Source organism: Electrophorus electricus, chromosome 1, assembly GCF_013358815.1.
Source record: "Electrophorus electricus isolate fEleEle1 chromosome 1, fEleEle1.pri, whole genome shotgun sequence".
Classification (NCBI taxonomy): Eukaryota; Metazoa; Chordata; class Actinopteri; order Gymnotiformes; family Gymnotidae; genus Electrophorus; species Electrophorus electricus.
The window spans coordinates 16,113,200-16,124,549 of record NC_049535.1 but is presented as its reverse complement, the minus strand read 5'-3'; the positions used below and the strand labels follow the sequence as shown (position 1 = coordinate 16,124,549).

The window sequence follows — 11,350 nt, the reverse complement described above, 5'->3', positions numbered from 1 at the left end:
AAATATGTGAAAAATACATTATTTATTTTCTAGTTACAAAATGTACAAAACCAAAGATGTCTTGATTCAAGACTCCACCCCATGTCTGTTTGGGAAAGCCGGATTCTCTGCTCTGTCTCCTTGGTCACTCAGGGATCTCAAGGAAACGTGACGACACAGCTCTTCAAATGTGACCTAAAGGATTCTTGCTAATGCAGATAAATAAGTCCATGACTCTTTACAGACTGTGATGTCTCATAGACTAACAGTTGGGTCTGATGTGCAGAGGAGAGGGAGACTCTTATCTTAGGAAAACTGATCCTGGATCAGATACCTTCACCTAAATAGTAACACATTTTGCTTGAACCATCCTGTTAACAGACAAATGGAATGGAACAACAAAATATCCGTGTATCCAAGTGGGCCAATTAATTTCCATTTTGACTCCTCATTTGGAAAAATGTGGAAATTTTAATACTGTCAAATTCCCACTGCACTCAGAGTAAAGGAAAGGAACATTTTGTAATACTTTTTCCCACAATGATTTTGATTTGCTAAATTGTTCATTATGCATGAATCATTTGCTGTGATGTAATATCCGGGGCTTGGTCATAAAAGACCGCTGTAACAGCTATTTGAATGCTTCCAAAAAACAGGCAAATCTAAACACCTCTAGCTTCAATCCAAAAAAACAAAACAAAAAAAAAAACATCAGTTAACCAAAAGACAAGACAATTAGTAAAAACAACACGGCCTTTAAATAACCAAGCCAGCGTTTAAAACCATGGTCTACATTTGGTTGTACATTCTAGGTTAGCTGAGGGATAGAATAGCATTGAGTGCATGTCCTGCTGCATCACACCAAGCAAATTAGCCTCTTTCCTTACATCATAAAACATACATGAAAGTTAAAAAATAAACTACAGTAATCACGCTAGATCAATAAGTATTTTTTCCAACGTACAAAATACAATAAATAAATTCTACCCCGATTTCTTTTTTTTTTCTTTTTTTTAAATCTGTAAGCTGTTGGCAGCAACTAAAATTTGGCGTGACACGGCTAATACCCCATTTAACTGGGTCCTAAGGAGTCCAGCTGTAAAGTGTAGAAAGATTATACTGAAGATCAAGTCTCTGTTACATTTACAGCACGGACCACAGCCATCACACGCAAGGGCAGAGAAACCCGAAAGCAGAAGGGGGGAAGAAACGTCCCGGATTCCCCACTCTGCCTTCGACCGCTTTGCCACGTGCGAATAAATCCGCTTCAGCAGCCACTGTTGCGCCGCATGAAAGCGTGCCCGCGCACGGGACACTGCATCTCCACGAAGGTGAGGGGCCCCACGGTGATCTCGGACGGCCCCTGCACCACGAATCCGGACTTCTGGTAGAAGGGAACCAAAAGGGGCTCGCACATGAGGACGGCCCGGCGCACGTGCGGCAGGCAGCGCAGGTACTGCAGGTAGCGCCACATCAGCGTGGAACCTTTGCCTTGCTGGCGAAACGTGCGGCGGACAGCCAGCGCGTGGACGTGAACCGTGGTGCCGCGCGGCCGGTGGAGGGTGAGGGCATCCTGTAACGATAACGTATCGTGACAGTTATTCATTTCTATGCTACAAAAAATAACATCTCCGTAAACTGAAGCGTCAGTTAGCTCATCGTCACAACTCACCGTGGTCAGACGGTCTTGGTCCCAAAGTGACCCAATGATGAACGCAACCAAGGTCCCTTCCACAAACCATCCCATGGAGAGTTCGGGGCAGAGCGTGAGGAAGTGCCGAACCTCGTCAGGATAAAGGGGACATTCTCCAGACACGGACATGAAGGCTGCAGGACACGGACCCGAGTAAGTCGGCTTATCGCCTTGCAAAGGTACAGACTTCTAAAGATATGTATCACTGTTTTCGTTCAAAACTGCATCCTTACCAATCGACCAAACAAACAAACACGTATAAGGGGTTAAGTTATGCTTGGTTAAAAACTAGGATACGTTATTACAAGCAATAACACACAAAAAAACCCGTAAATTATTACTGCATACAATAGGACATCTGATGTAAAGCGAGTCCTAAAGGTTCACACTTGGTTGTTAAGAAGAATGCGCATCCTCACCTTCTCTCTCGAGCTCAAACACGCTCACAGCATCCTCCGTGTTAAGAGAGCGGAACTCGCTGGCGGGGAGTGTGTGACGACGCTGTCGGCCGGGGGAAACCGGAGCGTGCGCGGGCTTCAGAAAAGGCAGCGCGCTCACGACCGACATGTTTTAGTCTTGCGAGTTCTCCGCGTGGTCCAAATCTAATTTCTGCCTGGGTGGGCTGGCGTGCGCGCGAGTACGAGCTCCAAGTGTACAAGTGGACGAAGGCGAGGCGCGCGGTCATATTTATACCACCGCCGCCGCCGCCACCGCCGGCCCCCCCCCCCCCCCCCCCCCCCCCGAGCGCTTAAGCTCAGTCAGACACTAAAAGTTGCCAAATCCTCTACAGTGGTCGAGTACGATCACAATTAATTACATTTAGCCACATAAGGTGTGGGTGTGTCTATCTTAGCGTTTTTGGCTGTTGGCCGAGCAGTAACTTTTGAAGGGGTTAAAGCTGAAGAGGTTAAAGCAAGGCCAATTTTCATGCTGGTGACGTCTTGAGACAGCACGATTATCCGGTTATTTTTATGAACCGAGTCTGGATCAAGTTGGCCAACAGTTTTACCTTCCTTCCTGTAGCGGAGGTTCTACAGTGCTATAATGATGCACGAGAAATTCATATAATTTGAAGCAACCTCTTCTCAATTGTATGTGTAACAATATTACTAGAGATGATTAGAGCTATTTAACCCAAAATCTATGACTGTGTGTAGGCAAACGAGAAGCTCGATACCAAACTGTCACCATCTTAACTGACCCTGCGGTGGAACACGCGTTTGGAGTCCTTCCGAATGGACACCTGTTGGACTGGAGAAGCAAAGTGCATTCGCATCCTGACACCTTGCGGTAAAACGGTGTGTGTACTGCGCGGTCCCCGACGGCTAAGGCTCGCAGTGTGTCTTTGAGCACGTTTGAATCGTCTCTGGCAAAATCAAAGCCCTCGCAGATTATGGCAGCAGCCAACCCCGTGACATAGAGCGCGACGCGTGGCGTTTTCGGGTTTTGTTTCTCATCCATTTGGCGCTCCAAAATATGAATTCCAAAGGCAGCACTAACGCAACCCCCCCCAGCTGTCTACGGGAATGACGTCATGTTTCATCTCAGCTCTGAAGTTCAGATACGACACGTGGAGCCAACCCGCGTTATCGATATGTGCCGCTTGGATATTACGCGTAGTCATCCTAACTACAGAGGCGTGAATATTTCTACCACTGGGTAGTATAATACCCCTTTCAAATGGAAAAACAGCTGCACGATAGCTAACTATGTATCTAGAATGACATGTAGTTATAAAGAAAGCCAATTTCTCTGTCCAAAACACCAGCTAATACAGTAAATTCGCTTTTTATATAATGCTTTTACATCTACTCACACGTTAGCTATCTAGCTAATATAACTTACACAAAGTAAGACTTTATTCTGAGGCTGTGAAAGACAAAATGCTAAAATAATTTTATTTTATTTTATTTTTTGGGGGGGGGGAATGATCCGTCTAAGCACTATACAGAATGGGCATATTATGAAGGTCATGTTGAAGATGGGCGTCAAAGCATTCAGTTTATTATCCGACAGTCTGTCGACAAAGCTGGAGTTGGTCGGTGCATTTCCGACCTTAGGGGAGTATCTGTGACACAGGTGCTACGGTGGGAGGAGGCTGACAGCATCCACGCCAAAGGCTGATGTCGACACTGCCACGGGAGAGAGAACTATGAGCGAGTCCGTCGTCGTCTTCACCAAGGACTTCTTGGCCGTTTGTGTGGCTGCCACCGTCTCCGAGACGGTCGTGGCTCCCATCGAGAGAGTGAAGTTGCTGCTTCAGGTGAGTGGAACGAGCCAGAGTGGATGGTGGAAATGCACGCACACGCAGGAGGGTAGGTGGGGTAGGTCGGCTTTCACGCAGTGAACCCGTGCTGTTACAGAGAAACGGGATTAGGATGGGTACATCCACCGGGATTATGAAACCTATGTATTCCCAAACTGTATTCCCGCGGTAAAGTGAGCTCAGATGTGTGCCTGCTCAAGTGGAAGAATCTCAATAGCTATCTTGTCTATGTAGTTGATGGGGTACAAACCAAAAGGGAATTTAGGGCGGGGGGCAGTCGAAACAAGAAGTCATGATAATTGGAACAATATTCCCTGGGGATCATAATGCAGATACCATAGCAGTAGAAAAGCAATTTAGTCTACAGGAAAAACTGTACAGCTATTACCTTGTTTATATGATTGTGAATGCATAAACTCAGTAATTAAAGAACAGCGTCTGTGGAAATTCAGGGTAGATGGAGGATGAGGAAGACAGCCCGGAATGTGTGAGATCAGGCAGTATTGCAGCCTAATAGAACACGAACGTGTGTCAAAGCTGCTGTCTCTTCTAAAGGTTTGTAATGGAGGCTTGTGGGCGTGAAGGCAAAGATGTAAATGAGATGCCACAAGCAGCCAATGGAAGTGAAACCCTGCTGACAGTTGAGATGGTGATATGTGTAAACAGTGACTAAGCAGATTTGTTGTTCGACTACACTCGGGGTAGAGATACCCAGAGTCCTTTAACCTAGTAAAGGTGAAATGCACACGCGCTCATTTTCTCCTGTCTGTCTACGCATTACAAGAACTTTGCTCTGAAAAAACGTCAATAAACAATCAAACGCAACATGAAATTCATAAGATTAAATACACTGTATTTAATTAAACAACATGATCTTATCCGCTCATTTTGTAGGTATTATCCCAGACGTCCGGTATTCTCCGCTATAGATAATGATCTAAGGGGAATGGTGAGAGTTTTGTTGTGAACAAGATAAACCCAGCAGAGTCAGGAATTATTTGAAATGATACTTTTCTCAGATAAGCAGCTTGTTCAGTAGATTTTATTATTTAGTTGAACATGTTCTGTAACAACACACATCTTTGGCTCTTTGGGCTACTGACTCAATACAACAGCATAAACAATACTGCATATGTTACATAATCTGGTGTGCATCTACAAGAAAAGGTGTTTCAGTAGGTTATCATCCATCTTTGAAATGAAATTGGTACCATAAACATCAGCAGGTGACCTGGTCAGATGTCTTTTGTGTCACCGAATACCTTGAGTCATAGCTACGGACCGTCATTCTGTTACCTGAGCTGCAGGTGTTGCAGGTTTGGCATGGTTTGACGTCACAGACTCCTCACTACCTGTGTGATACAGCTTGTACTTTGTGTAACCATTCATAAATACAAAGCTTAAAATGTGTGACATTAAAGAAAATGCTAAATATTTTTATCTGTATTGTTAATTTTGGAATTTATGAATTTGTTTATTTTATAGCATAACAATGTAGTTAATATTGCCTGAGTTGATGGATCTTAAAGTAAGTCCCAATGGACCTTGGCACTGTGTAGTTTGGGGTTTGCCCTGGATGACCATGCTCTTTTTTGTTGAAAGCATATAGGGCTTTGTTGACCTATATGAACACTTTTAAATGGGAATCACTTCCCCAATTCACATCATTCTGAACAATTCGAGTACTAACCCATAACATAAGCATTTACCTAAAACACGTTACAGGTGCAACATGCAAGCAAACATATCACGGCTGAGAAGCGCTACAAGGGAATCGTTGACTGCATCATAAGACTTCCCAGAGAGCAGGGCTTCTTCTCATACTGGAGAGGCAACCTGGCCAACGTCATCCGATACCTTCCAACACAGGCCCTCAACTTTGCCTTCAAGGACAGGTACAAGAAGTTCTTCCTGGATGGCGTGGACCAGCGCACACAGTTCTGGAGGTACTTTGCTGGTAACCTGGCATCAGGGGGCGCTGCTGGTGCCACATCCCTGACTTTTGTCTACCCTCTCGATTTCGCCCGGACACGCCTGGCCGCAGACATCGGCAAGCTAAAGGCGGAGCGGGAGTTCACCGGGCTGGGCGACTGCTTCTTGAAGATCTTCAAGGCTGATGGTCTCGGGGGTCTGTACAAAGGCTTCAACGTGTCCATCCAGGGAATCATCATCTACAGAGCCGCTTACTTTGGCATCTATGACACCGTCAAAAGTGAGAATCAAACGCTTTCACCTGAGCTATGGGTGACCACCATTTCACTGCGAGTTATACTGTGTATGACTATGTATGTGACGAATAAACCAAACTTGAACTTGAACTTTCGCTTTGCGTTGTTGACGCGTGCACATTCTAAATGCTGTTTTCGGTCTGTAGGTATGATGTCTGATCCGGAGAACATTCATGTCATGGTGAGCTGGCTGATCGCTCAGAGTGTGACCACCGTCTCTGGAATCATATCTTACCCCTTTGACACCATTCGGCGTCGTATGATGATGCAGTCTGGGCTCAAAGGGGGTGAGTCACTCCACTAAAACCAGTTCAGTTCAGTTATACAAAAGATAATATGATAATTGAAAGTATGATGGATTCTAAATTGTGATTCAGGCAGAGGGCATGTGTTCCTTATAATACACAAGTTAATAGAGTCTTTTTTGGTCATTTGCAGCTGACATCATCTACAATGGCACAGTAGACTGCTGGAGGAAGATTGTTCGTGATGAAGGTGTCAGCGCCTTCTACAAGGGAACCTGGTCAAACATTCTCAGGGCCACCGGTGGCGCCCTGGTACTGGTCTTGTATGATGAGATAAAGAAAATTATCTAAATGTCCAGAATTACTCTATTGAGACAGTTTTTTGTTGGTTTTTTCCAAATCCTATCTTGGGCTGTCTGCCGCCATGCGTGGTGGCAAAGGTCATGCTAGATACCCACATTATAGCAACAGCCTACTGTCATACAGCCTTTCTTTCCTACTCCCTGTAGTCATGAACCAAACTACAACTCCCAGAATTCCAAGCACTGACACACATGATCCTCATCACTGGACTATTGACCTCACCTGTTTCCAGTTATTGTCTGCCTATTTACACATATCTGTTTAGTTTCTCCCTTGTGAAGTATTGCCACTATTCTGTGTGTACTGACCAGGGTTTCCCTGTTATTACATCTGCTTTCCCCTGATCTTTGGCTCAAATTTTCCTATTTGCATCTGTTTGCTCTGTTGGTTTTGACCTGGATACTCACTTTGCATTTGGATACTAAATTGGTTTGGAAATCTATCGCGTCTGGTTTTGACCCTTGCTCTCATGACGTCTGCGATTGAATGTGAATAAAACTGTCGTTTTGCCTCTGCAAGCACATGACGAATTCTGTACCGTCGCACCTCTCAGTAACATGGAGTGTGACTGGCAACCCAAATACAAAACTGGCATTTATTAAGATAGAAAATGCATTAAGAGAAAGAAGAATCACTAGACATGACTGCCACTTAAAAAAGGTTTTCAAAGTCTCCAACTAATTTGCTTTGATTGTGTAAATAACATGGGCAAACAATGTAGGCTTAATTTAAACTAGAAAAGAAAAAAAGAAAAAATCAATTTTACAGGTGTGGCTGGTCCAAGTCTTCTTTGATCACAATCCCATAAATAGATGCTGTACTCGATAACAGAGGGACATGAATAATTAAAGGACAGATCAGAGTTACAAGTGTTGTACAAGAAGACGGCAAGAGGACGACACTTCTTTGAATGGGACGATGCTGCCGTAGGTGTAGAGTGAGTCATGAGCCGTTAGTTTTGCCAAGGAGTTCTTGACCGTTGGCATCCCCTGCTGACGTCTCCGGAACAGCTGTAGCTCCCCTTGGGAGAGTGCAGCTGCTTCAGGTAAGTGGAACAAACTCTCAGTCCATCAAACTCTCAATCAAATGACCTCTCAGAATAAGTGGTGTGAAAGCAGAACTTCTGTACGTAACGTGATGCAGGAGAACTGTGAGGTACGTTGGCTTTCATGCAGTGGAATAATTTTGCACCCTTACTGTTGGAGTAAAGGAATATTTCTGATTTATGATGTGTAGATAAAATGCACTGGGAATACGAAACTGTATTCCCAAACGGTTAGCCAATAATAAAGTAAGCACAGACGACTTAAGTGTGCACCTGCTCAAGTGGAAAATCAACAGATACACAAGGAATAGTGATCTTGTCTATATGCTAATGAGATGCAAACCAAACAGGTCATTTAGAAAAAATCTCTGGAAGCAAGAAGACAGTTGACGGCTGAGTAATTTTGAACTTTTGTCTGTGGAAATTCAGGATAGATGGAGGATGAGGAAGACAGCCCGGAATGTGTGAGATCAGGCAGTATTGCAGCCTAATAGAACACAAACGTGTGTCAAAGCTGCTGTCTCTTCTAAAGGTTTGTAATGGAGGCTTGTGGGCGTGAAGGCAAAGATGTAAATGAGATGCCACAAGCAGCCAATGGAAGTGAAACCCTGCTGACAGTTGAGATGGTGATATGTGTAAACAGTGACTAAGCAGATTTGTTGTTTGACTACACTCGGGGTAGAGACACCCAGAGTCCTTTAACCTAGTAAAGGTGAAATGCACACACGCTCATTTTCTCCTGTCTGTCTACGCATTACAAGAACTTTGCTCTGAAAAAACGTCAATAAACATGCAAACGCAACATGAAATTCATAAGATTAAATATACTGTAATTAAACAACATGATCTTATCCGCTCATTTTGTAGGTATTATCCCAGACGTCCGGTATTCTCCGCTATAGATAATGATCTAAGGGGAATGGTGAGAGTTTTGTTGTGAACAAGATAAACCCAGCAGAGTCAGGAATTATTTGAAATGATACTTTTCTCAGATAAGGAGCTTGTTCAGTAGATGCTATTATTTAGTTGAACATGTTCTGTAACAACACATCTTTGGCTCTTTGGGCTACTGACTCAATACAACAGCATAAACAATACAACGTATGATACTGCTGTGCATTTACAAGCCAAGACTTTTCAGTAGGTTATCATCACAATTTACAATTAATGAAATGGACACCATTAATACCAGCAGGTGACCTGGTCAGGTAACTTTTTTTTTCTCTCTCTCTCACGTACTAACATGTAATAGCTATAGAATATCCTTCTGTTATTTGTGAAGGACACGCTGGCGCACATATTGCTGTGGTGCAGGGGATAGACGCACAAACGCATCACGGACTTCGCTACCCGTGTCGCACATTACAGCGCGACAGTAGCAGCGAAGAGGGAGCTAGAGGCATGGGAACGCTCAGAGAGTCTTTGTTATCCGCGACTTGAGCGAACTAGAGAAATAAGTGACCTGCAGTGCAGTGGTCAGCGACAAGAAAGAAAGAATAATGTAGCAAAGGCTCGTACAGGAGCAAGCGTAGCAGTCAGCTCTGCTACGATGGGCAGGCAGGAACCTGCGGGCTTAAAGAGGGAGAAACAAGAAACGGGTGTGCATGGTCTCGTAAGCGGGAGATAGGGACCGGGTGCGCGAGTGTCAACGGCTGCAGGTTCTGCTTCGTGTAAACGTTCACAAATGCAAAGCTTTCAAATCTATTTCTAAAAAAGAAATTAATGAAAAAGTTAAACATTTTTCATATAGTAGGTTTTGCTAACATTTTTATGACGCCTGATTTTCTGACCCACCTTATTCAGTTGAACGTTGGGTCACTACATGTGGAATTGTGGAAATTTCCAAAATCAAATTGTGCTAAAACATGAAGCAGTGTTGCACATGGAGTGCCTCTGGAATGGATGTATGAACCCCTGACTTTTGTTGGCCTGTACGGACACTTTTAAATGTGAATCACATCCCCAATTCACATAATTACGAACACTTCAAGTACTTACTCATAACAGAAGCATTTACCGAAATCTCCTTACAACTGCAACATGCAAGCAAACATATCACAGCTGACAGCGTTACAAGGGTTTCATCGAGAGCAGGGTAAGACTTCCCAGAGATCAGGGCTTCTTCTCATACTGGAGAGGCAACCTGGCCAACGTCATCCGATACCTTCCAACACAGGCCCTCAACTTTGCCTTCAAGGACAGGTACAAGAAGTTCTTCCTGGATGGCGTGGACCAGCGCACACAGTTCTGGAGGTACTTTGCTGGTAACCTGGCATCAGGGGGCGCTGCTGGTGCCACATCCCTGACTTTTGTCTACCCTCTCGATTTCGCCCGGACACGCCTGGCCGCAGACATCGGCAAGCTGAAGGCGGAGCGGGAGTTCACTGGGCTGGGCGACTGCTTCTTGAAGATCTTCAAGGCTGATGGTCTCGGGGGTCTGTACAAAGGCTTCAACGTGTCCATCCAGGGAATCATCATCTACAGAGCCACTTACTTTGGCATCTATGATACCGTCAAAAGTGAGAATGAAACGCTTTCACCTGAGCTATGGGTGACTTTCGCTTTGCGTTGTTGATGCGTGCACATTCTAAATGCTGTTTTCGGTCTGTAGGTATGATGTCTGATCCGGAGAACATTCATGTCATGGTGAGCTGGCTGATCGCTCAGAGTGTGACCACCATCTCTGGAATCATATCTTACCCCTTTGACACCATTCGGCGTCGTATGATGATGCAGTCTGGGCTCAAAGGGGGTGAGTCACTCCACTAAAACCAGTTCAGTTCAGTTATACAAAAGATAATATGATAATTGAAAGTATGATGGATTCTAAATTGTGATTCAGGCAGAGGGCATGTGTTCCTTATAATACACAAGTTAATAGAATCTTTTTTGGTCATTTGCAGCTGACATCATCTACAATGGCACAGTAGACTGCTGGAGGAAGATTGTTCGTGATGGGTCCTTCTACAAGGGAACCTGTCAAACATTCTCAGGGCCACCGGTGGCACCCTGGTACTGGTCTTGTATGATGAGATAAAGAAAATTATCTAAATGTCCAGAATTACTCTATTTTTTTTTTTTTTTTTTTTGCCAGCAAGGGAGAAACTAGCTGAGGGACAGAAGGGGTCAAACAAAGGGTCCAGTGTGTTTATGTGGAAAAGGTCAACAGCTTTGAGTGCTTGTAAATTTGTCAGAGGTGGATAGTAACTTGTAATTCATTAACAGAGTATTTTCAAATCATAATACAGAATTATGTATTCTGTATCTGATAAATAATGCGATGAAAACAACCCTTTTTAGTTCTATACAGTTAGCTTCTTTATGACTTTAAATAAATGTTAGCAGGTAAATGGTGTCTGATTTCTAGACTTGCAACCTCACACCCAAGTTTCCAGTAGCCATTAGTGACCAAAGGCAGGTGTGATTGACCTACCCTACTAGTCACCAGTGTAATTTCTCTATTTTGTCTACATATCTCACTCTAATTCTGAAATTTGTGTCTAGTATAATTTGGCTACAATCCCTATCACA

The 11,350-nt window shown here is 44.0% G+C and overlaps 2 protein-coding genes and 1 pseudogene across 4 annotated transcripts; 2 read left to right on the top strand and 1 right to left on the bottom strand.

Moving 5' to 3' along the window:
• Positions 1 to 34: 34 nt before the first annotated feature.
• Positions 35 to 2,304, bottom strand: aanat1 (arylalkylamine N-acetyltransferase 1). 2 transcript variants are annotated; one of them, XM_027019531.2, is made up of 3 exons: positions 2,092 to 2,304; positions 1,652 to 1,806; positions 35 to 1,552 (listed from the first exon to the last, which is right to left on the bottom strand). In XM_027019531.2, exons 1-3 carry the CDS (start codon positions 2,237 to 2,239, stop codon positions 1,247 to 1,249), a joined length of 609 nt encoding a protein of 202 aa, XP_026875332.1. In that variant the 5' UTR covers positions 2,240 to 2,304; the 3' UTR covers positions 35 to 1,246. The 2 variants fall into 2 exon arrangements, with proteins under 2 accessions (XP_026875332.1, XP_026875331.1); XM_027019530.2 differs by having other exon boundaries at positions 35 to 1,806.
• Positions 1,748 to 7,225, top strand: LOC113583269 (ADP/ATP translocase 1-like). Of its 2 annotated transcripts, none has more exons than XM_035531415.1 (5): positions 1,748 to 1,825; positions 3,752 to 3,935; positions 5,664 to 6,150; positions 6,313 to 6,453; positions 6,605 to 7,225. In XM_035531415.1, the coding sequence occupies exons 1-5, from the start codon at positions 1,800 to 1,802 to the stop codon at positions 6,760 to 6,762; spliced, it is 996 nt and encodes a 331-aa protein (XP_035387308.1). In that variant the 5' UTR covers positions 1,748 to 1,799; the 3' UTR covers positions 6,763 to 7,225. The 2 variants fall into 2 exon arrangements, with proteins under 2 accessions (XP_035387308.1, XP_035387317.1); XM_035531424.1 differs by having other exon boundaries at positions 1,776 to 1,851.
• Positions 7,226 to 9,368: 2,143 nt separating this feature from the next.
• LOC118242327 lies at positions 9,369 to 10,870 on the top strand (annotated as a pseudogene).
• The last annotated feature ends 480 nt before the right edge of the window (positions 10,871 to 11,350 follow it).